This window comes from Asparagus officinalis, chromosome 4 (assembly GCF_001876935.1).
Source record: "Asparagus officinalis chromosome 4, Aspof.V1, whole genome shotgun sequence".
Taxonomy (NCBI): Eukaryota; Viridiplantae; Streptophyta; class Magnoliopsida; order Asparagales; family Asparagaceae; genus Asparagus; species Asparagus officinalis.
The window spans coordinates 23909840-23935098 of NC_033797.1; the positions used below are offsets into that span (position 1 = coordinate 23909840).

At 40.2% G+C, this 25259-nt stretch overlaps 1 protein-coding gene across 2 annotated transcripts in view; it reads left to right on the plus strand.

Annotated features, from left to right (window-relative positions):
- Positions 1–23399, plus strand: part of LOC109836958 (probable copper-transporting ATPase HMA5) — a 52321-nt gene extending 28922 nt beyond the window's left edge. Inside the window, exons 1-6 of one of the 2 annotated variants that reach the window (XM_020405022.1) lie at positions 7142–7236; positions 7668–9059; positions 14834–15088; positions 21184–21306; positions 21845–22327; positions 22803–23399. In XM_020405022.1, the coding sequence (XP_020260611.1) occupies positions 7210–7236; positions 7668–9059; positions 14834–15088; positions 21184–21306; positions 21845–22327; positions 22803–23219 (2697 nt within the window). In that variant the 5' untranslated portion in view covers positions 7142–7209 and the 3' untranslated portion in view covers positions 23220–23399. Of the gene's footprint in view, positions 1–7141; positions 7237–7667; positions 9060–14833; positions 15089–21183; positions 21307–21844; positions 22328–22802 lie in introns of those variants that run through there. The other variant, XM_020405021.1, reaches the window with a different exon arrangement.

A 25259-nucleotide genomic window follows, 5' to 3' on the forward strand; every position in this document is an offset into this window, starting at 1 on the left:
ATATTTTTAAGGATTTAGAATCTATTTATAACGTTTGGAAAAATACTATACACTAATAAAATAATATTATTTTACTATGCATGTAGGGCCCACATCCTAATTTTTCTTCGAGTTTGGCATCGCTGAAGAAAAATAAAACCCACATTGTGATTAATTTTCAACAAGTTTGGCTAAAGTCACTTGTGGTGGGGCCCACAAGTTTTAAAAAAATAAACTATCTAACAATCCCCCACAAGTTTTTTTTATTTTAAATTAGTGTCATGTAACGATATCGTCATTTTAATCGTTATGCATAAGGTAGATGTCGTAAGAACTTGAATCCACCTTAGACCAACTGAATAAAAGATAGGTGCATGATGTCGTAGAGACTTGAACCAGTACATGTCTAAAAATTCAGCGATCACACAAGATCAAACTCATCCGTGGTAGTTTTTACTTTGAACCACACTTGTCTTTGCCTTTGCTTTGCTCATTTATGGCCCTGTGCATGTCTTGGTTTCTGCCAGGGCTCTAGGTATCTTTCCGCAAGATACCATAGGAGATGACCAAATCTTCACTCATGCATATGTAAGTTTTTTAGGCATGTTTCCTATCAAAAATCCCGCATCCGAAATGCTTTGAACTTATTAAGGCTTAAGAGTCATCCTCTCTCATGATAGGATTATAGGTAAAAAGATCAAAGTTTTACCCGGGTAGTTCAGCCATATAAGGATAGTACTAGAGGGAGATCAAAGGTCAATTAAGTACATCGTTCCTTACGGAGCGTGTTACGTAACCCTTAAACCTTGCTTTAGACACCGACTAATCCAAGAAAATTTGAACCCCCCCTTAGGATTTTACTTACAAATCTTACTTGACTTTTGAACCATTTATCTTGTCATTAGTAGCATAAGTTTTGAACTAATAACTAGATATAAATGGTAAGTATTTGTAAGACTCACCAAACTTTGTAAATCTTACTTGAATTTTGAACCATATATCTTATCATTAGTAGCATAAGCTTTGAACTAAAAACTTGATATAAATGATAAGTATTTGTAAGACTTACAAAACTTTAAGACCCATTCTAGTAGATGTCCTTTTGACAATATCCTTTTTCAGACCCTTAGTCAAAGGATCAGCCACATTCTCTGAAGACCGAACGTCAATCACAGAGATAACTCCTTGATAGATGAGCTCTCTCAAATAGCCATGCTTCAGACGAATGGTCCGCTTCTTTCCATTGAACATCGGGTTCGTTGCCATAGCACTCGCCGCCTGATTATCACAATAGATAGTATTTGCGCCTTTCAATTCTGTCAATAGAATATCTCGGAGAAAAAAATTGAGTCATTCAGTTTCATCTCCTGCAGTACAGAGTGTGAAGAACTCAGATTCCATCGATATCTTGCAATCATGGTCTGCTTCTTAGACTTCCACGAGACGACAGCTCCACCTATAGTGAAGACAAATCCTTCAGTAGATCTGCACTCATCTAGTTTTGAGCATCAGCTCGCATCTGAATAGCCTTCGATTATAACCAGATATCCAGTGTAAAATAGGCCCATACCTGTAGTTCCTTTTAAGTATCTCATCAATCTCTGGACAATATCCCAATGAAGCTTTCCAGGATTACTTGTGAACCTACTAAGCATTCCTACAGCGCATGCAATGTCTGGCCTTATGCAGTCCATCGCATACATGAGACTCCCAATGATTTTTGAATACCTTAGCTGCTCTACTGGTCTTCCAGTGTTTAGTCGAAACTTCTTGTTGTAATCGTATGGCACTGATAGTTCTAGTAAGTCATTGTAGTCATACTTCCTTAACATGCACTCGACATAATGAGATTAGGAAAATCCAATACCCTCTTCAGAGTATATGATTTTGATTCTGAGAATCACGTCTGTAGTTCCAAGGTCCTTCATGTTGAACTGTGCTGAAAGAAATTTTTTGACAGATATTACTATCTCTAAATCACTCCCAATGATGAGCATATCATCCATATAAAGGTAGATGATCATCACCTTTTCTTCAACGACCTTGATGTATAGGCACTTGTCAGATTCACTAACTTGATACCCATTGTTGCGAACACCCCCGTTGAACTTCTCATGCCAGAGTTTCGGTGCCTGCTTAAGTCCATATAGAGACTTAACAAGTTTATAAACTTTTACCAGCTAGAGCATTAAGTCCTTCTGGTTTCTCCATGTAGATCTCTTCTGTGAGATCTCCATTGAGAAATACAGTCTTCACATCCGTCTGATGTATGACGAACATTTTAATCGTTGCCCATATGATAAGCACTCTAATGGTAGTGATCCTGCAAACTGGTGCATAGATATCAAAGAAGTCTATACCTTCTTTCTGAGAGAATCCTTGATCCTGCAAACTGGTGCATAGATATCAAAGAAGTCTATACCTTCTTTCTGAGAGAATCCTTTCGCCACCAGTCTTGCTTTGTACTTTTCAATACCTTCTTTCTGAGAGAATCCTTTCGCCACCAGTCTTGCTTTGTACTTTTCAATAGTACCATCAGGATAAAGCTTCTTCTTGAAGATCCACTTGAAACTAATAGACATTGCACCTTCAGGTATATTCACTAGCTCCCAAGTATGATTTTGGATCAATGAATCCATCTCATCCTCTATAGCTTCTTTCCACAGAAGTGCATCTGTTGTCTGCATTACTTCTTGGAAAGTCTGTGGATCTCCTTCCATATTATAGGTGATGAAGTCGTCTCTAAAATCTTTCTGTCTCCTGACATGCTTGGAAGATGGTTCAGTAACTCCTTCATCATTGACATTTTCAGTTTCTCTCGAAACTGGCTCCTCTTGTGCATCTGACGTACTAATATTCTCTGTTATATTTTTTGAGCAATAAGCCTTTATATTTGATAAACTTATCCTCAAAGAATTCTGCATCCCGAGCTTCAATGATGGAGTTGGTTCTAAGGTCCAAGAACCCGCACGCATTGCTATCTTTAGAGAAGCCAAGAAACACACATTTGTTAGCCTTTGGTCCGAACTTTAGCCTTTTAATATCTGGAATTTGAACATATACGAGACACCACCACACTTTGAGATTATCCAAAGAGTCTGGATATCCCAACCATAACTGATGAGGAGTACTATCAGTTTTGGAGTAGGGTACTCTGTTTAGAATCCAGTTTGCCATCAACAAAGCCTCTCCACAATAGCGGGTAGGTAAACCAGATGTGATTAGCATCAAATTCACCATCTTGGTTAATGTGTGATTCTTCCTTTCTGCAATCCTATTAGATTACGGAGAATACAGAGTAGTAGTTTCAGCAATGATTCCATACTCCTTGAAGTATACTTCCGACTCCTTAGATTGGTACTCTCCTCCTCTGTCGCTCCTGAGTCTTTTTACCTGCAGTCCAAGCTACTTCTCCACTTGAGTTTGAAACTTGACAAATTTGTTGAATGCTTCATCTTTAGATTTTAGCAGGTAAACGTGGCAGAAACGAGAATGGTCGTTAATAAAGGTAATGAAGTACTTCTTGCCGTCATGAGTGATGAAGCTCTTGAAGTCACAAGTATCTGAATGAATCAGATCCAACAGGTTAGTGTTCCTTGTGACGCTTGAAAATGGCTTCCTCACCAGCTTTGCTTGCACGCAAACTTCACATTTCTCAGGTTTGTTACCCTCACATTTTGGAAGTAATCCTAACTTCTCCATGCTAGACAATTTTCTATAATTTACATGTCCTAGCCTATTATGCCATAATACAAGGGAGTAAGCAGAAGACGATACTTTATTTATAACCAAGTTGAGTGTAATAATACTAATCTTATACATGCCACCAGTACGATATGCATTGTCAAAATATATTTTTTTAAAGGATAATACAGCCTTACCTCCTTGGAAATCTAGCCTCATACCTACATCACATAGCAGGCTTTCAGAGACTAAGTTTTTAGCAATTGAGGAAACATGTTTCACATCCTTCAATGTGAGAGTCTTTCTTGAAGAGAGAGTCAGCACCACATTCCAAGTTCCAAGAACAGGAACCACAGAACGATTAGCCATTGATACGTTCTCTTTGGCAGCAACATAAGAAGAGAACAAATCTCTATTAGAGCAAACATAACAAGTAGCACCTGTATCTAACCACCAATCAGAGATATTACTACTAGGAGTTATTACCTAGAAGATCATAGCCACACAATCATCCGCTTGATTGACATTGTGTGTAGTTTCTTTCTTTAGTGCTTTGTAGTCTTTGTCAAATTATCCTTGCTTCCCATAATTAAAGCATTTACCGTTCTTCTTGAACTCCTTCTTCTGAACGTTCAGGTTCTTTGGATTCTGGTTCTTCCTTTTGTTAAAGAACTTATTCTTCTTGTTGAAAGATGAATTATTACACTTTTCAGAGTTAGCAGCCATCATGTTAGTAGACGCCTTCTGCTTAGCGATGAGCTCATTCTTCGTGCGAGTCCGAGTCTCGTCCTCGATTCGAATGAATCTTTTCAAATCAAACAGAGTCACCTATTTTCTTCTTCTTCGAATGTCAGTGAAGAATGATATCTAAGATGGAGGAAGCTTGTTAAAAATTACACCAGAAATGAAGGTTTGACAAAGACTGGTTTTTCATCTTTCAACTTCATAACAAGCTTTTCAAGCTCTTTGACTTGAGGCAAAACCTCAGTGTCATCTTCGAACTTAAAATCTAGAAACTTGCCGATGAGGTGAGATTTGGACAATTTCTCTTCATCCTTATACTGGTCCTCCAGAATATTCCAGATTTTCTTTGCAGAGGGTTTGTTGGTGTAAGCATCTGTTAGATGATCGATTAGGCAGTTAAGGAGATAACTCCTGCAGAAGTGATCATCTCTAGCCCAAGAGGCTTCAGACTTAGAATCTTCTTTAGAGTCGGGTTTCTCCTCGGAGACCACATAGTAGATTTTTAAGAGTTATATCCCGAAGATCACTTTCCGAAGCTATGCGTTGAAGTTGGAACCGTCAAAGTTCTCTAACTTAAGACAGTTCACTCCAAGAGTCCTTGTAGGATCCATGGTAGATCATATTATTGCTTTAAGATTGTTGGCGCCTGTGGTTAAATATGGAATAATACAGATATAAAATATCAAAAACTGAAAAGAAAGCTGAAGTGCAGTAATTTAAAATTTTCTAACTCAGCTGTTGTGCGTTTGTAAAACGTTGCGCTTAAAATAATATTTGGCCTACTCCGATACAAGGATCCCAAGGCCAAATTGCTTCCAGGAACAGTAGTACAGTACTCTGATGTTCACCAACTCAGTACTGTCAAGATCCCTCGATCTATAGGACCTCTCGGTTAAGGCAACGATCTCTTCGATCTATAAGACCTTCTCGGTCAAGGCAACGATCTCCTCGATCTATAAGACCTTCTCGGTCAAGGCAACGATCTCCTCGATCTACAAGACCTTCTCGGTCCAGTCAACAATCTCTTCGATCTATAAGACCTTCTCGGTATAGGCAATGTTCCTATGAACACTAGCTATTTTACAACATATATATATATATGCTTTGACACCTCACTACCAAGCGCAACTTTTTGTGCTTAGTACCAAGCATACCCATATTTCTCATATATATATATATATATATTGATTGTTGTTTTTTGAATGGATTTTCCTTAAGGATTTGAAGTCTATTTATAGCGTTTGGGAAAACACTATGCACATTATGATTAATTTTCAACAAGTTAGGCTAAGGTCACTTGTGGTGGGGCCCACAAGCTTTAAAAAAATAAACTATCTAACAAAGACAATTTGATTCATCTATTTCCATAATAAGCGTCTAAAGTAGAAATAGCACTTTGGCTTAGACCTCATAAGGTCTTTTAAAATGCAATTAATAAAGGCTAAAAATAGCACTTAAATAGCTTATAGTTTCACTCAATTGGCACATATATATCCTCCTTTGTCTTTTGCAGAATTTATATACCCTAAGTTGTTTAAAATTAGCAAATTAGTACCCTCTATTATGCAAACGTGAACTTTTATCTAAATGTTATTGTGTGACACTTAAAATCAATTAGCATGTGAGTGCCAATTGAGAATATTTGGGTGCAAATTTTTACATTTAAATGATAGAGGTACTAATATGCCAATTTTAAATAACTTCGGGTATATAAATGCTTCGAAAAACAAGTGAGTAGTGTATAAGTGCAAAGTGATTGGAAGTATAAGGTATTTAAATGCTATTTAGCCTTAAATAAAGAGGTTAATTGCCGATTGACACCTTACGATCGCCCAAGTGCTAATAAGCCCTTCTTAGTTCTATAGTTACAGATAGATCTTCTAGCTGAAAATTTTCCAACTCTTTTATACTCCAGGAAACATAAATTTGATTTTTGACGAAGAGATCCCCAGAGGGCCTGTTTGGATTTGTAGGGGGTGAAGGGAAGTTAAGGGAAACTGAGAGAAGGGAAGGGAAGGGAAAGGAAGGGAGTTCCCTTCCCCTTGGTTACACCCTAATTTGGGGGTAACAAATTTTATACTATTAGGGGGTGAACCAAGGGGAACTAGGGTGAATTAACTTCACATTCTAAGTGTTCCCAAACAAAATGAATGGAAGTGAATGGTTTCCCTAACTTCCCTTCACGCTCATTCCCCTCAATCCAAACAAGCCCTGAGGGAAAAAGAGTAAAAATTTTCACTCGGGGGCTCATATCTCTACCAATAGAACTACGCGGGGTATTATCCGCAATTAACCCAAACAAAAGCGCAACTGAGAAAGCAGAACGGGGAATCTCCAAAAGCATTATGAAACTTTGAGATGCATCAAAATCACATGTTTGTGCGCCCCGCAGTCTAATAAAGAGTAGAAATCGTAGGAACATCGATCTCGGTTTGGTGCAGGGCGGGACAATAAGTAAATAAATAAAAAATAAAAATAAAAATAAAAATCAAAATGATGTCTTCCAACGAAACAAGAAGCCTAAGAGAGGTACCTCCCTGTCCAATTCATTGTCTCCCCTCCTCAAAACCCCAACCGAATCAATCCTTAGAAGATGCAGGGGGACGCAAACTGTCGCCAGCTCAAAGAACTCGCTCAAGGAAGAGTAATAAATCTGCCTGCGCTCAAAAAGGCAGCTAACCTGTTCGGAGAAATGTCCAAGCGAAATCAAGATTTTGTTCCAGTACGGGGTGAGCCGAGGTGGTTGTTGCTTAGCATTATGCCAGCCAAGTGCCTGGGTTCGATTCCCCATCGTGAATTCACATGGCCCTATTGATGGCTCAGTTAACGGTCCCTTCTTGGCTCAGTTAATTTATACACGTCTCATATCTTATTTCCCTAGGGAACTTTAGTTCAGTTAATATTATCTTTAATGCAGTGTACGTCTTTAAATACATTGGCAGCCATATACAGTGTATCATAGAATCCAGACTAGTTGACACCCTCTTGCAATGTTAACAGCAAATCTTGAACATTAGGTTTCATCGATCATTTTAAGACCGATATGATGTGTTTCAGTGTTTTAAGGTGACAGCTTTCTTCTTCTTCTTCTTTCCATTTATTGTTTTGAATATAGCAATTTTTATGCATATGTCTTGTGAAAACTTCTTTACTTTCGTTATAGTTTTTTAGAGAGGATACATACATCACCCATTATAGCCGTCTCTATTTTCTATGGACATAATCCACATGCTCATGTCAAGGCTGGATCACTTTTGCAGGAGGATGTAATAAGAGAGACCATTGAAGATGCTGGATTCCAAGCGGCGTCAATTAAACAAGAACCAAGGGAAAACTCTACTCTAATATGCAGAATTCGAATAAAAGGAATGACTTGTACGTCTTGTTCAAGTACTATAGAATCAGCTTTAAGAGAGATTTGTGGAGTCCAGAGAGCTTTGGTAGCATTGGCAACTGAAGAAGCAGAAATTCAGTACAATCCTAAGCTTGTAAGTGCTAATCAATTCATGGAGGCAGTTGAAGATACTGGTTTTGAAGCTGTGCTTATCAGCACAGGAGAAGATATGAATAACGTACATCTCAAGCTGGAAGGAGTTCACACTGAAAAATCTCTACAGATGATTGAAAATTGTCTTCTTGCCCTCCCCGGGGTTGATGTCATAAAAATCAATCCTGTGCTTCAAAAGATTTCTGTATCATATAAACCAGACCAAACAGGTCCTCGTAACTTCATTGATGCTATCGAGTCAATAAAATATGGAAATTTTCAAGCTTCGATATACCCTGATGGAGGGGGAAAGGAAATTCACAGACATGACGAGATTATGCGGTATCATCGACATTTTCTTTGGAGTTTAATTTTTACAGTCCCAGTGTTTCTCTCATCTATGGTCTTCATGTATATCCCAGGAATCCACCATTGTTTAGAAACTAAAGTGGTGAATTCGTTAACAGCTGGAGTTATTTTCAGGTGGATATTAACGACTCCTGTCCAATTTATAATTGGAAGGAGATTTTACATTGGTTCGTATAAAGCCCTCCGAAAAGGAGCTGCCAATATGGATGTTCTAATCGCCCTTGGGACCAATGCAGCATACTTTTATTCACTTTATTCTGTGCTTAAAGCAGCAACATCTAAAAATTTTGTGGGGACTGATTTTTTTGAGACTAGTTCAATGCTCATCTCTTTCATTCTGCTTGGAAAATATCTTGAGGTCTTAGCCAAAGGGAAAACATCTGAAGCCATTGCCAAGCTTATGGACTTGACGCCCGAAACCGCAGTACTATTAGTATATGATGAAGACGGGAATATGTTCAGCGAGAGAGAAATTGATAGTCGATTGATACAAAAGAACGATGTGATAAAAATAATGCCTGGAGGAAAAGTGGCTTCAGATGGTTTCATTTTATGGGGTCAGAGCCATGTCAATGAGAGCATGATAACAGGTGAATCTCGACCTGTTGCAAAGGAGAAGGGTGACAGAGTAATTGGTGGGACTGTTAATGAGAATGGCGTGTTGCATGTGAAGGTAACACATATAGGTTCTGAGACTACTCTTTCACAGATTGTTCGTCTTGTTGAGTCAGCACAGTTGGCAAAAGCTCCAGTTCAGAAATTTGCGGACCGAATCTCCAAGTATTTTGTTCCTCTAGTAAGTTAACCTGGATTTTTTTCGCCCTCTTCATTTTAGGGGTTCTGCATTTTTTGAGATCATGAATATCCCAAATTAATTTTTTGGAGTGAAATTTCTGAAAGTTAATTTTTTTTAGAAAGATGGGTTAACTTGTTAGGGAAATACCCGGGGCTACGCTAAACCCTTACAACAGCAGAAACACAGTATAGAGAAAAGTACACCAATATTTAACGAAGTTCGGCAAACTTGCCTACGTCCTCGGGAGCCACATAATTAATTTCTTACTAATCTAAGAAATTACAATGCAAGAGCAGATCTCAAACTTGAGATCTCTCAATAAATACAACACCAATACTGTAGCTACAGGGTTAATTTCCTCTCTTAAATACAAATTCCCTCTCTTAAATTCTCTCTTTTATTCCCCCCCTCAAATCGCGTGAGAGCTGGAGAAAAGAAAAAAGTGCAGAGAGAGAAAGAGGAGCCGCCACCGCTTGGGTGAAAATCGCGAGAAGGAGGAGGAGAAGCAGCAGGGGCTAGGGCACAGGGTTTTCCTTTTATAGGGAAACCCTAGCCCCTCTTGATTTGGGTAAGCTCCCCTTCACAATCCTCTCATTTTTTTGATAAAGATTGCATTTTTACTCTTGTAATGGGCAAAGGGGTTGTGTATGCACAATGCTTTGGGGGGTTTTGTGCAAAAGAGGCAATATGGCCGAATTTTGAGGCTGTCGACAGCCTGTGAAGAGCTCGCCTGCGCAGAGCCGCCTCGCCCGCGGATTTCCTCGAGCTCGCCTGCAACGCCCCCAAGCTCGCCTGCGGAGCTGCATCGCCTCAAGCTCAGCTCGTCTGACACAAGCCTTGAGCCCCCCCTCGCTTGTAGTCCTCCTCGACCACGCCTGAACTTCGATCTCGAGCTCGCTTAACGATCTTCTCAAGCTCGCCTCGAGCTCGCCGTCGATCTCGCTTGCTCGACTTCGGATCTCGCCCTTGCCCGTACCACGCTTGAGCTCGCCTGAACTGCGTCGACGTCGCCAGAGCTCGCCTCGATTTCAAGCTCGTCGCCTGCAGGTTTGGTCTACACCTAAACCAATAATCTCCTACTTAGAGACCAAACCGTCATCAACAGGCTATCTCAACAAACACCTTCTCCTGTGTGCCTCCACCCTCATCACCTATACATGAAGGCCAACTGAAGTTGCGCACAACTTCAGTTTCTGAAAGGTCACTGCCTTTGTCAACATATCCGCTGGATTCTTACTTCCTTAGATCTTCTGTTGAAATCCTTTGACAACTTGTCGAGCTCTGTATCTTCTGGAACCATCATGTTCCTTTTTCACTCGATACACCCACTTGTTGTGATGTGCCTTCTTTCTCATGGGCAACTCAGCTAGTTTCTATGTCTGGTTAGAGATCAGAGATATCATCTTTTTTTCATGGCAAGCTCTTACTTGCTCGCATCTCCACTCTGACAAGCTTCATCAAAGCTTTCAGGCTCCCCTCCATCCGTCAGCAACATATAATTCATGTATCTGTTGTTAGGCACAGGAGGACGAGAAGATCTTCTCAATATCGGAGCTGGTGCGTCGGGCTCCTGCGCATCGTTCTGTCCAACAGGCTCTTCTGGCTTAGGACCTTCTGCATTGGGTTCTTCCGAGAGGTAACTCGGGACATCACCTGTATCTACAAATATTGACTCGCTCTCTAAGTCATTTGTCTTGTGCGTGTCCTTGTACATCACCTTCTCGTTGAATATCACATCTCTGCTGCAGATCACTTTCTTATTTTCGTTATCCAAAATACGGTAGCCGAACTCATCTTCGCCATAACCGATGAAAGTGCATTTCTTAGACTTGGGATCAAGCTTATTCCTGCCTTGATCACTAATATGCACATAAGATACATAATCGAAAACTTTGAGATGTGAGAGTTTTACCTCCTTTTTGTACCATACATCATCTGGTATTCTGTGCTCCAATGGAACCGATGGATCTCGGTTGATCAAGTAAGCTGTTGTGCTGATCGTTTCAGCCTAGAACTGCTTTGGTGGACCTGACTGTATACGGATATTTCTGGCTCTCTCTGTCAATGTTCTATTCATGCGCTCAGCTACACCATTGTGCTGGGGCGTGCCGGGCACGATTCTCTTCATTCTAATCCCGTGCTCATAGCAGAACTTCTTGAATCTGGTATCTTTATACTCACCACCATTGTCTGTTCTGAGTTTCTTTATTCTCAGTCCGGTCTTATTCTCGACCATGGCTTTTCATCTCCTAAAAATCTCAAATACTTCTGACTTATGCTTCAGAAAGTAGACCCATACTTTCCGAGAGTGATCATCGATAAAAGTCTTATGCTTCAGAAAGTAGACCCATACTTTCCGAGAGTGATCATCGATAAAAGTCACGAAGTAGTGTTTCCCACCAATGCAGAAAGTAGACCCATACTTTCCGAGAGTGATCATCGATAAAAGTCACGAAGTAGTGTTTCCCACCAATGGATGCGGTGATGGTTGGTCCCCAAACATTTGAGTGAACGAGCTCTAGCTTCTCCTTCCTAGGGGGTCTGCTACTTGTCTGAAAGCTGACTCTTTTCTGCTTTCCAAGTATGCATTCTTCACACATATCCATCTCCACTAACTGCAGTCCTGGGAGTTTTTCCTTCGTGTGTATGATATTTAGCCCCTTCTCACTCATATGACCGAGTCTCTGATGTCATAGCTTTAAAGTCTCATTGTCTGCTGCAACTGAGATCAAACAACGTGTACCTGCTGTCATATACAGGGTACTAGTGTTCTTACTTCGGGCAATTATCATTGCCTCTTTTAAAATCCTCAATCATCACCATGGAAAGTCATAATGTAGCATTCACTAGCCAGCTGGCTTATTGAGATTAAATTCTTTTTCAGGTCGAGAATATGCCTGATATTCTTCAACTCACATACTGACCAGTTCAACTTAATCTTCACTACACCTTTGCCAATAATGGTACACGGTTGATCATGACCAGGGTATATATTTCGAAGGTTTTCAGGAATATACTTCTTGAGGAATTCTTTCTAAGAAGTAGCATGGAATGATCTTCCAGAGTCCAACACCCAAGACTCCTCCTTGTTCTCCAAAGAGCATATCAATGCATCATCTCTTCCTGAGGTGGAAGCAACATTTGCATCTGTCTTTGCCTCCCACTCCTTCTGTGCACTCTTGCACTGATTCTTGTAGTGCCCGATTTTTCCGTACTTTCAACACTCGATAGTCTTCGAGCTACTGGAATTCCTGGATTTGGACCTCCTGTCCTCTGATCTATTTCCTCTGGTTGAATTTCTACCTCTTGACTCTGTATGGAATACTGAAGAGGTTGTAGCTTCACCCGACTCTCTCCGTCGGATCTCCTCACTGAGAACCAAATCACAAATGTCATCGAACTTCAACTTGTTGCTTCCCGACAAGTTACTCACAGTTGTGACTATAGTATTCCAGCTTTCTGATAGGGAAGACAAAAGGATCAACGCTCGTACTTTATCAAACTCAATATCAACTGAACTCAATTGGGTCGTGACTGTATTGAGTTTATTGAGATGATGTGTTACCGATGCACCTTCCATCATTCACAGATTGAATAACCGTCTCATCAAATAAACTTTGTTTGAGGCTGATGTCTTCTCATACATATTTGAGAGTGTTGCCATAAGACTCACCATGACCTTTTTCTTTGCAATGTTAAAAGAAACATTACGGGTTAATGTCAAACGAATAACCCCGAGGGCCTGTCTGTCTAGAAGATTCTAATCTTCTTCCTTCATACCCTCCGGCTTCTTTCCTGAGAGAGATTGATACAGATTTTTTTGATACAGATATTCCTTTATCTGTATTTTTTAGAATCCGAAATCTGATCCATCAAACTTCTCTAATCTCACATTTACTTCATCTGTGGTCATCGCTCCTACTTGAATCTGACTTTCTCAAAATCGTTTCAGGCTCTAATACCAGTTATTAGGGAAATACCCGGGGCTACGCTAAACCCCCAAAACAACAAAAACGCATTATAGAGAAAAGTACACCAAGATTTAACGAGGTTCGACAAACTTGTCTACGTCATCGGGAGCAACAAAATTAATTTCTTATTAATCTAAGAAATTACAATGCAAGAGCAGATCTCAAACTTAAGATCTCTTAATAAATGCAATAATAACACTGTAGCTACAGTGTTATTTTCCTCTCTTAAACACCCATTCCCTCTCTTTTAAATTCTCTCTTTTATTCCCCCCTCAAATCGCGTGAGAGCTGGAGAAGAAAAAAGAGCAGAGAGAGAAAGAGGAGCCGTCGCCGCTTGGGTGAAAATCGCGAGAAGGCGGAGGAGAAGCAGCGGGGGCTAGGGCACAGGGTTTCCCTATAATAGGGAAACCCTATCTGAGCTATCGACAGGTTGTCGACAGCCTGTGAAGAGCTCGCCTGCGCGGAGACGCCTCGCAGGCCCTGCCCAAGGGGTAGACGAGAGAGGCGATTGCCTAGGGCCCCAAAAAACAGGGGCCCCAAAAACTCCGAACTTCCTTTGATGATTGAGGACAATATTAAAAAAAAATCATGGGAGTCTCATATTCCATGAGATTGGGATCTTTGACGTAGTTACCAAAGTGAGAAAACGGAATTAGAGTCAAAAGAAAGAGGAAAACAGCAACATGGCATTGCGTGCTCCGGCACATGACAGACATTATATAAGTCAACTTATACGAATATTAAATATTTTCTCCACGTGGGAATGCCCACTCCTTGTCTCCCTCTATAAATTTGCACTGCAGACGCCTTTAGGGTTTTTGTTTGCCTAGGGCCCCCGAATGCTCGGGGCCGGTCCTGACGCCTCGCCCGCGGATTTCCTCGAGCTCGCCCGTAAAGCCCCCAAGCTCGCCTGCGGAGCTGCGTCACCTCAAGCTAGCCTAACGATCTTCTCAAGCTCGCCTCGAGCTCGCTGTCGACCTCGCCTGCTCGACTTCGGATCTCGCCCTCGCCCGCGCCACGCTTGAGCTCGCATGATCTGCGTCAACGTCGCCTGAGCTCGCCTCGACTTCGAGCTCGTCGCCTGCATGTTTGGTCAACATAACTGGCAAGGTAGCAATTATAACTGGCAAGGTAGCATTTATATTGTCTTGGAAGAATAGTCTGAAATATTTGAGATAGAGCTGTTATCTAAAACTTCATGCTATTGTATCTTTCAAATTGTGTCGTCTTCAGTAATGAATTATGAATTAGGGGGATTTCATCTCTATAAATGATACTATGAACTGAGTTATGCAGAAAAACTATAGCGATACTTGTTATTATTTTGTGGTACCATTTTTATCCAGATATGGTGATAGATTAGCTTCTAGGGTGTTTAGGCAACTTATCCATCACAAATGTATGGGGATCCATCTTCTGCTAACTCTTAACATAAGGTCACTGAACGTAATTGCACAAAATTTGCTAATAGACATTACCTTTTCATCAACTTCTGGTGCATACTGTATCAATACTGTTCACCTTCTTTTGAAATGAACTTTATGCATTCCTTGATGTACAATTTCAGTTGTTTATTCACTAATTATTATATTTTGGCATCAGATAGCAACAAGAAAGTAATGAAATATACTTATATGCATACAAGGCCATTGTGCAATTTGTGGCTTTGTTATATAGTGTTTTGACTGTCGTACCATATGCCGAAGTACTGATTGCTAACCTTTTTACATATCTCATTATGAAAGTAGATCAGATATTGCTTATCTTTGCCTAATGTTGCACAACTTACTTGGGTTTTTGCAGGTCATTTTTCTTGCATTTTCCTCTTGGTTTTTGTGGTTTTCAGCTGGGATTTTTAATTATTACCCCGAAACATGGATACCATCTTCAATGAATAGTTTTCAGCTTGCTCTTCAATTTGGCATATCAGTGATGGTCATAGCCTGTCCATGTGCACTTGGCCTTGCAACTCCTACTGCTGTTATGGTGGGTACAGGGATTGGTGCTACTCACGGAGTGCTGATTAAAGGAGGTCAAGCATTGGAAAGTGCTCATAAGGTATGTATGAAAGCCTTTCTGTGCGCTTTCCACTGTAATCAGATGACACTTTACAAGTCTATACTTTTCCATGAAACAAAGATGAAATGTCGAGGAGATGAGGGATTGTTGGATGCATTCTTTGAAACAAAAGACAAGAAGTTTCGTGCTCTTGATGCACTAAATCTGAAAAGCATTTAAATGGGGTTTTTAAAAGAGGAATGCAAAAACCATGCTGAACAATTTTCAAATTGGCTTCAAGATTTCTAAATCTGAAAATTATTTGATCCCCTTCTGCACCTTATGATTCAGATCTTGACCCTGTGCATTTATCAGACATAGACTTGAACAAACTTTTCTTTTCATTTTTTCTTCATTTCATAGAACCTACATTAAATTTATGTTTTATTTACCATAAATTAAATATGTGTAGTATATTAGAATTCCTCACCAACTTAGATTATTCTAGAACAACTTTCTAGAACTTCTTTCTAGTAACATCCTACAAAATATCTACCATGAAGTTTCTAGGAAGATACAAGTGTATGGCTAGTATTTATTCTTCTAGAAACTTCTTAGTAATGTATGGCTAGGATTAACTCTTCTACACACTTCCTAGCCCTCTTAAACAACTATAAATAGGGGTCTTGTGCTCTCATTTGGGCAAGCAAGCAAGCAAGCAAGCAAGCAAGAAGTAAGCTTGAAAGCTTGAGTGTGTAGTGTAGCCTTGTGTGAGTGTCCACCAAAATAAAGGAATTGTGTGAAAGTGAGGTGTTCTTGTAAGAACAAGTGTTGTATTCTCAAGTGTTCTATCAATAAAAGTTTCCTTTGTGTAGAGTGTTGTGTTCTTCAAATTCCATCAAACTGGTATCAGAGCAAAGTTCGATCTAGCCGGGCCAATCGAAGGTGCTCGTGTACGAGATGGCGAACATGATCCAGCCACAGATTCCGAAGCTGATGAAGACCAATTACGACAACTGGAGTATCCAGATGAAAGTCTTGCTCGGCTCGCAAGACTTGTGGGAGCTCGTGGAGAATGGCTACACTGAACCAGAGTCACTTGCAGCAGAAGCAACTCTCACCGCCACACAGAAGAGTGAGCTGAAGGAGGTCAGAAAAAGAGACAAAAAAGCTTTGTTCCTAATATTCCAAGGCGTAGATGAATCTGCGTTTGAGAAGATTTCCAATGCCCTGTCCTCTAAAGAAGCATGGGAGATTTTACAAAAATCCTATCAAGGTGCGGAAAGAGCCAAAAAGGTACGCCTCCAAGCATTAAGAGTTGAATTTGAAAATTTGAAGATGAAAGCTACAGAATCAATATCGGATTATTTTAGTAGAGTTCAGACAATAACAAATCAAATGAAGAGAAATGGAGAAGCAATTAATGATGTAAGAATTATGGAGAAGATACTTAGGACTTTAGACTCTAAATTCAAATATATTATTCCGGCAATACAAGAGTCTAAAGATCTTTCCGAAGTATCTATTGATGAGCTGCAAGGTTCTCTGCAAGCTTATGAACAAGATATAAACATTAGTTCAAATCAAGCGGAGAATCTAGAACAAGCCTTGCAGAGTAAGATGACTATCAAAGAAGATAGTCGAAGAGGACGTGGAGGCTACAGAGGCAGAGGCTCATTTCGAGGTGGCTCAAACTTCCAGCAAGGTCGTAGGAGACAGTACCAAGGAGGCCATGAAAATCAAGATCGAAATAGAGATCGTGAACGATCATTCGATCGAGGACGAGGTCGTGGCACACGAGGACGAGGACAAGGAAGAAGTTACCATGAGGACAGATCTCAGCCACAGTGTTACAAATGTAAGAGATACGGTCATCTCAGCTACGAATGTTGGGAGAAATCAAATCAAGTGGCAGAAAGAAGCAACTTTGTAGAAAGGGAGCAGGCAGACACTTCAACAGTCCTGTTGACGTACCAGGAGAGCGAAAGCAAGAATAAAGATATCTGGTATCTAGATTCAGGTGCCAGTAACCACATGTGCGGCATCAAGGAGTTCTTTACCGAGCTGAACGAGATGGTACAAGGAGATGTCACTTTTGGAGATCAGTCAAAGATTCCAGTAAAAGGCAAGGGAAATATAATGATCCAGACAAAGACGGGCGAGAACAGGTACATCTCTGATGTCTACTATGTTCCAGCATTACGAAATAATATTTTGAGCCTAGGCCAGCTCCTTGAAAGAGGCTATGATATACATCTAAAAGACCTTGCCCTCACTATTAAAAATAAAAATGAAGTTATTGCAAAGGTGAACATGTCTAGAAATAGACTGTTTACCTTAAATATTCATGCTGACCCTGTCAAGTGCTTGAAGTCAATCATAAAAGACGAGACTTGGCTCTGGCATCTACGATTCGGGCATCTCGCTTTCAGTGGCCTGAATCTTCTATGGAAGGAGAAAATGGTAAAAGGATTGCCGCAAATCAACCATCCGAACCAGCTATGTGAAGGCTGTATGAAGGGCAAACAACATAGAAGAAGTTTCGAAGTTGGAAAGTCAAGAAGAGCAACAGAGTTGCTACAATTGGTCCACACAGATATTGCAGGACCATTTGAAGTCATCTCTCTTGGAGGAAACAGGTATTTTCTCACATTTATTGATGATTATAGCAGAAAAACTTGGGTTTATTTCCTGAAGGAGAAATCCGAAGCTCTGGAGAAATTCAAAGAATTCAAGGAGATGGTAGAAAAGCAAAGTGGGTACCACATCAAAGTGCTCCGATCAGATCGAGGTGGAGAATACACTTCGAAGGCATTCAACAATTTCAACAAGCAGTACGGGATAATTCATCAACTCACTGCCGCCTACACACCACAGCAGAATGGCATAGCAGAGCGGAAGAATCGTACCATTCTTGATATGGTCAGAAGCATGTTGAAGAGCAAGTACCTGCCAAAGACTTACTGGGCTGAAGCCGTGGACTGTGCAGTTTACCTCCTCAACAGATGTCCGACAAAGAGCGTCAAGTTCAAGACACCATTGGAGATGTGGAGCAACATCAAGCCAAGTGTCAACCACCTGAAGGTGTTTGGGTGTATTGCATATGCACACATCCCGGAGCAGAAAAGAAAGAAGTTGGACGATCGAGGAGAAAAGTGCATATTCGTTGGGTACGAGAGGAGGACAAAAGCATACAAGCTCTACAATCCAGTTACAAAGAAGATGATCATTTCAAGAGACGTGGAGTTCGATGAAGAAGATTATTGGAAATGGACCGATGAAGATAAAAATATTAAAGGTATGTTCTTTGAAGATAATGATGATGACTTGCAGGAGGTTGGAAGACCAGAACAAAGTCCACCTAATAGTCCAGCTCCATCAACCCCAACATCAACGCCGACATCATCCAGCTCAAGTGAAGGAAGCTCTTCAGGGGGAGCAACAAGGAGGATGAGAAGCCTAAGAGATCTGTACGACGATACAGAGCCTGTCGAGATGATGGATGACTACACACTATTCTGCTTGTTTGCAGAATGTGATCCGGTCAGCTATGAAGAAGCTGCTCAAGAAGATAAGTGGAGAAAAGCCATGGATGACGAGATCGAGGCAATCAAGAGAAATGACACATGGGAGCTCACTACCTTACCTGAAGGCCATAAACCAATCGGAGTAAAGTGGGTGTACAAGACAAAGACAAATCAAGATGGCGGAATCGAAATGACACATGTGAGCTCACTACCTTACCTGAAGGCCATAAACCAATCGGAGTAAAGTGGGTGTACAAGACAAAGACAAATCAAGATGGCGGAATCGAGAAGTACAAGGCCAGGCTTGTTGCAAAAGGCTATAGTCAGCGAGAAGGAGTTGACTATGAAGAAGTGTTCGCACCAGTCGCGAGGATCGACACCATCCGACTCATTATCGCATTGGCAGCACAGAACCGGTGGAAGATCTACCAGATGGACGTGAAGTCTGCATTCCTGAACGGCTACTTAGAAGAAGAAGTCTACATCAAGCAACCACCAGGGTACGAGGTGAAGAATCAAGAAGACAAAGTCTACAAGCTGAAGAAGGCATTGTATGGACTGAAGCAAGCGCCCAGAGCATGGAATGCCAGAATCGATGCATACTTCCAGAAGAACGGATTCCATCGGAGCCCGTATGAGCACTCTCTCTATACCAAGAAGAAGGATGAAGACATCATGATCGTATGTCTCTATGTGGACGACATGATCTTCACCGGCAACAATCCGAAAATGTTCGAGGAGTTCAAAAAGAATATGATCAAAGAGTTCGAGATGACTGACATTGGAGAAATGTCATACTTTCTTGGAGTAGAAGTGTCGCAATCAGAGAAAGGAATCTTCATCTCTCAGAAGAAGTATGCAAAGGATATCCTTCAGAAGTTCAACATGAGCAACTGCAATCCAGTCGCAACTCCTGCAGAAGTCGGAGTGAAGCTGATGCGAGACACACTAGGAAGCTATATTGATCCAACTCTATACAAGAGCTTAGTCGGGAGCTTGCGCTACCTAACCATCACCAGGCCCGACATAGTGTTCGCGGTAGGACTGGTGAGCAGATATATGGAGGAGCCAAGACAGGAGCATTTCAAAGCAGCCAAGAGAATTCTTAGGTATGTCCGAGGAAGTATTGATCAAGGATTATTTTATACACAGTGTGCAGATTCAAGATTAGTCGGCTACACCGACAGCGATTATGGTGGAGATTTAGATGAAAGAAAGAGCACATCTGGCTACATGTTCAATATCGGATCAGCAACATTCTCATGGTCATCAAAGAAGCAGTCTGTCGTCGCTCTATCAAGTTGCGAAGCAGAATACATAGCAGCATCGACATGTGCGTGTCAAGCAATATGGCTCAGGAGTCTGATGAAGGAATTGCAACACCAACAAGAAGCACCGACAGAGATTCTCATCGACAACAAGTCAGCTATTGCACTTGCCAAAAATCCGGTAGCACATGGACGAAGCAAACACATAGAGACAAGATATCATTTCATCCGACATCAAGTTAAAAAGAAGACTGTGATGCTGTCATATTGCAAGTCTGAAGACCAAATCGCTGACATCTTCACCAAGCCACTAAAGACAGAGACATTTTTGAAGCTTAAGAAGAAGCTTGGACTTGAGAGAAATGAAAGTTGGTGATGAGGGGGAGTATTAGAATTCCTCACCAACTTAGATTATTCTAGAACAACTTTCTAGAACTTCTTTCTAGTAACATCCTACAAAATATCTACCATGAAGTTTCTAGGAAGATACAAGTGTATGGCTAGTATTTATTCTTCTAGAAACTTCTTAGTAATGTATGGCTAGGATTAACTCTTCTACACACTTCCTAGCCCTCTTAACAACTATAAATAGGGGTCTTGTGCTCTCATTTGGGAATGCAAGCAAGCAAGCAAGAAGTGAGCTTGAGAGCTTGAGTGTGTAGTGTAGCCTTGTGTGAGTGTCCACCAAAATAAAGGAATTGTGTGAAAGTGAGGTGTTCTTGTAAGAACAAGTGTTGTATTCTCAAGTGTTCTATCAATAAAAGTTTCCTTTGTGTAGAGTGTTGTGTTCTTCAAATTCCATCAACATGGAACTTTAGGTAGTACATGTTGGCATGTTGCCAGGGAAAAGTAACTGTCACCACGGAGCTTATACTCTTCTCAAAGTTAGCCAAAGTTAGTCTCAGACTCTCAGTGAATTAATATCAACCTAGACAATAGCACGGCATGTTTAGCCTCAGTGTGCTCCGTTAATGTATAAAATAGCACGTCTTGATTCTAATATTATGAATACAGGTTCCTTTTTCTTTCTACTTACTTACATTGTAATTCGTGTGATGGTACCGAACGAATCCATCCCAAAGACTAATACAGATTTGTGTGTGAAATAGTAGAACTTGTAGGTACAGCTTTTATGTGTGTGAAATATTAGAACTTGTAGGTACCTGGGGTACCAGATACCATCTTTAGTAAGATATATCTGTCTGCTTCATCTTAACGTGGTAATATTATCACCGTTCATGGAGGAAACAGATACTGAAAGATTCATAGAAAATTTTCAAAAATTTCCTTATTTCATATTTAGTTTCCTTAAACCATATTTTAAATATGATAATCAAAGATTGAATGCCACTAATTGCAGGTCAACTGTGTTGTTTTTGACAAAACTGGCACGCTTACACTTGGAAAGCCTACTGTTGTTAGCACAAGGCTCCTCAAAGACATGACCATATACGAGTTCTATGAATATGTTGCAGCTGCTGAGGTAGATATCTCTCTCAGCCTTCCTAAAATAAGATGAGCAGATGATATCTCTGCTATTTAAAATGAGCAGATGATATCTCTGCTATTCTTGTTGGAGTCAAACTGTTCTGCAAGGAGAAAGAAAAAGAAAGAAAAAGCAATCCTTCTGATAAAATTGAGACAGAGAAAGAACAATGTACATAAGCTTCATCCACAATGTTGCTTTAGATGTCTGCAATAACTTGCACACTGCCCTTTACTATTTGAAAGAAGTGTGACATGATGCTAACTCTCTAATGGCATAACCATCACATCATAATTCTGGGTAGATCCCCTGTACAATCACCAAGCTGAACTTACTACCCCTGTAGTTCTGTGGTTGCAGATAGAAACTTGAAAGGTCAAAAACTTTTCACTCAGGGGGTCTATCTGCGACAATAGAACTATAGGGGTAGTATGTTCAATTTGGCGACGGTACAGGGGGTGTATCTGCAATTTACACAATTTTCTTTTCACTTGTTTTCTGCATCACACATCTCAATATGGTGCATCCTTAATAGGTGAACAGTGAGCATCCGTTGGCGAAAGGCATAGTGGAATATGCTAAGAAGCTCAGAGAAGCAGAAGAAGAAAACCATATCTGGCCTGAAGCACGGGACTTTGTTTGTATTAGTGGCCATGGTGTCAAAGCTACAGTTGGCAATATAGAACTCATCATCGGGAACAAAAGTCTGATTGTGGATATAGGAATTAACATTCCAGAAAAAGCCTCTGAAATTCTCATGGAAGTTGAGATTATGGCTCAAACTGGAGTTATAGTCTCTATGAATCATGAGGTTGTCGGAATTATAGCTATATCTGATCCATTGAAACCTGGAGCTGCAGATGTTATATCTATTCTCAATTCTATGAAAGTGAAGAGTATCATGGTAACAGGAGATAACTGGGGTACTGCCAGAGCTATTGCCAAAGAGGTCGGGATTGATACAGTTGTTGCTGAGGCCAAACCTGATCAGAAAGCAGAGAAAGTAAAGGAATTGCAGGTATTTGAAGTGCATTCCCATGGCATTTATAAAGTTCCTGTACTTTTCAATTTTATTCCTCTGAAACGTAAAGATTGCATATGTGCCCTTCAATTAGCAACTTTTCTCTTAATCTAGATTTCTCTTGGAATTGTTTGAGTTTTAACTAAAATACAAGAAACAGGTCCACAAATCTAATTCTCCTTGTGATACTTCTAAATCTATTGATGCCACTAGACTCCAAAATTCTAACCTTAGAGACCCCTTGTCTATGGCATGCCAATACAACTGCAATGCAAAGTATTTGCTGGTCTCATAAATTGCATATAGCAAGTATCGTCAGCGTATTAATTTTTAATAAGCGTAAACATGAACATTGCAATTTTAAATAGCAGATACCATATCGTTGATGAAAATCCCAGAAACTAAATGGATAACAACTCTTCACTTTAGACGTTCTTAGCTATAATTTTTAGCTATAATTTTCTGTTTGCAGAAATCTGGATTAATTGTGGCAATGGTTGGGGATGGAATAAACGATTCAGCGGCTCTAGCATCCGCTGATGTTGGAATGGCAATAGGTGCTGGCACAGACATTGCCATTGAAGCCGCTGACATTGTTCTAATGAAAAACAACTTAGAGGATGTTATTATTGCCATTGATCTTTCTAGGAAAACCTTTTCTCGGATTCGCATGAATTATATTTGGGCACTTAGTTATAATATGATTGGCATACCAGTAGCTGCTGGGGCTTTCTTTCCATCTACTGGACTTCGTCTTCCTCCATGGATGGCTGGAGCTGCAATGGCAGCTTCTTCTGTTAGTGTTGTGATGTGTTCCCTCTTATTGAAGAACTACCGGAGACCCAAGATGTTGAATAATCTTCAGTTTAAAGGGATCATAACTGAGTGATTCTGTAAATTAACAAAGAGGTGTCTGGAATGGTAGTAAAGGGGAAATTGTTGAAAAGCGAATCATCACTGAAGTCTAAGAAGGCTTACTTATGGTTCGCCTATTTCTCACAAAGTGTATAAATTAACATTGAGGATTATGATAATAATCAGGCAAACAATTACAAATTTCATTCAATTATTTACATTAAAGCAACAATTCTAACCAATATCTCGTATTAGATTTGGTATAATTTTGAAGCTTATGTTTAACTTTCTCAAATGTCTTTCAATTGTATTCTCACTCATGTACCTTACGCTCATGCTATTAGGAGTGCTAGTTTGAACTTGTTTAGATATTTATCATATCATCAGTATGGTTAGTACTTAGTAGATAGGCTTGAAAGGCCCGTATACAAGCAGTTAACCTTGTCTTTGTGACATCTAAGGGAGATTGTAAATATTTGTTTGGTATTTGTAGAGGGTGATTGGGGATGCAATGTGTCCCTTTTGCTGATTTTGGTTTCAGAGCAATTTGGACAAATGAATATCCTCAACAGTCTGTGTTTTTGCATTATCGGATTTTATGAATAGTTGGAAAGAAACTCCACAACTGATGATTGCTTTGTCCATTATACAAAAGTCTATCGCGATGACAGAAGAGGTGAAAGAGATAACCTGGTTGACAGAAAGTTTGACAGAAACAGAGTGCTGATGAAGAAGAGAAAAAAAAGAACAGATGACAGATTGCTGAAGAAGAGAAAACAGGAACCAATTGAACTTTTCTATCAACTCTTGATCATTTATTTTTCTTCTCTCTTATTCCTCTTAACCGAGTACAACTCTATTAATAATATCTAAAAGAAACGAACTCTAAAAAAAACAGAATTCTAAAACCTGAACGCTTAACAAAAACTAAACAGAATTCTTATCTCCAAACAACTTAATAATGAACTATGTTTGAGTTTATCCTTTAACAAATTCCTCCCTTAAACTCAAACATTTTCCATCCTTCATTCCAATCATCATCTTACAATTTTCGAATAGCATTGTTGGTAGCGGCTTTGTAAAGATATCCGCCACTTGGTCCCGACTCGCAACATGACTCATTCGCACATTACCTTCCTTCACCTGTTCTCGAATAAAATGAAAGCGAACATCTATATGCTTACTCCTCTCATGGTGCACCGGATTCTTTGCCAACTCAATTGTCGATTTGTTGTCGACTCGTATTTCCGTTGCCTCGTGTTGCTGGAGTTTTAGCTCGTAAAGCAAATTTCTTAAACATATTTCATGGCACACACACAAAGATGCTGCGACATATTCTGCCTCACATGTTGACAATGTCACTATTGGCTGCTTCTTGGAGAGCCATGTGAAAGCCGTGTCTCCCATATAAAACACATATCCCGATGTGCTTTTCCGATCATCTATATCTCCACACCAATCACTATCGGAGTAACCCACCAGTTTATATTCGTTTGTCTCTGAGTAGAGTAACCCGAGTAACTCTGTTCCCTGAATATATCGAAGAATCCTCTTAATAGCCTTCATATGCGAGTGTTTCGGCTCCTCCATGAACCGACTCACTATGCCAACACTATATGCAATGTCCGGCCTTGTACAGGTGAGATACCGTAGACTCCCAACCAAACTCCGGTATTTGTTTGCTTCCACCCGATCTCCTCCATCAAACTTGGAGAGTTTCGTACCGAGTTCCATTGGTGTTGCTACTAAGTTGCATTCTTCCATTTTGTTCTTCAAAATTTCTTTCGCATATGCCTCTTGAGATACAAAAATTCCAGATTTTCCTTGTCTAACCTCAAGACCAAGGAAGTATTTCATCAACTCCAAGTCTGTCATTTCGAACTCCTGAGTCATAGCTTTCTTAAAATCTTTTATCATCTCCTCATTATTCCCCATGAATATAAGATCATCAACATAAAGAGCAACTAACAACAGGTTACCCTTTTCTTTCTTCACGTACAAAGCTTGCTCGTAGGGACACTGTATGAACTTGTTCTCCTTGAAATGGGTGTCGATTCGTGTGTTCCAAGCTCGA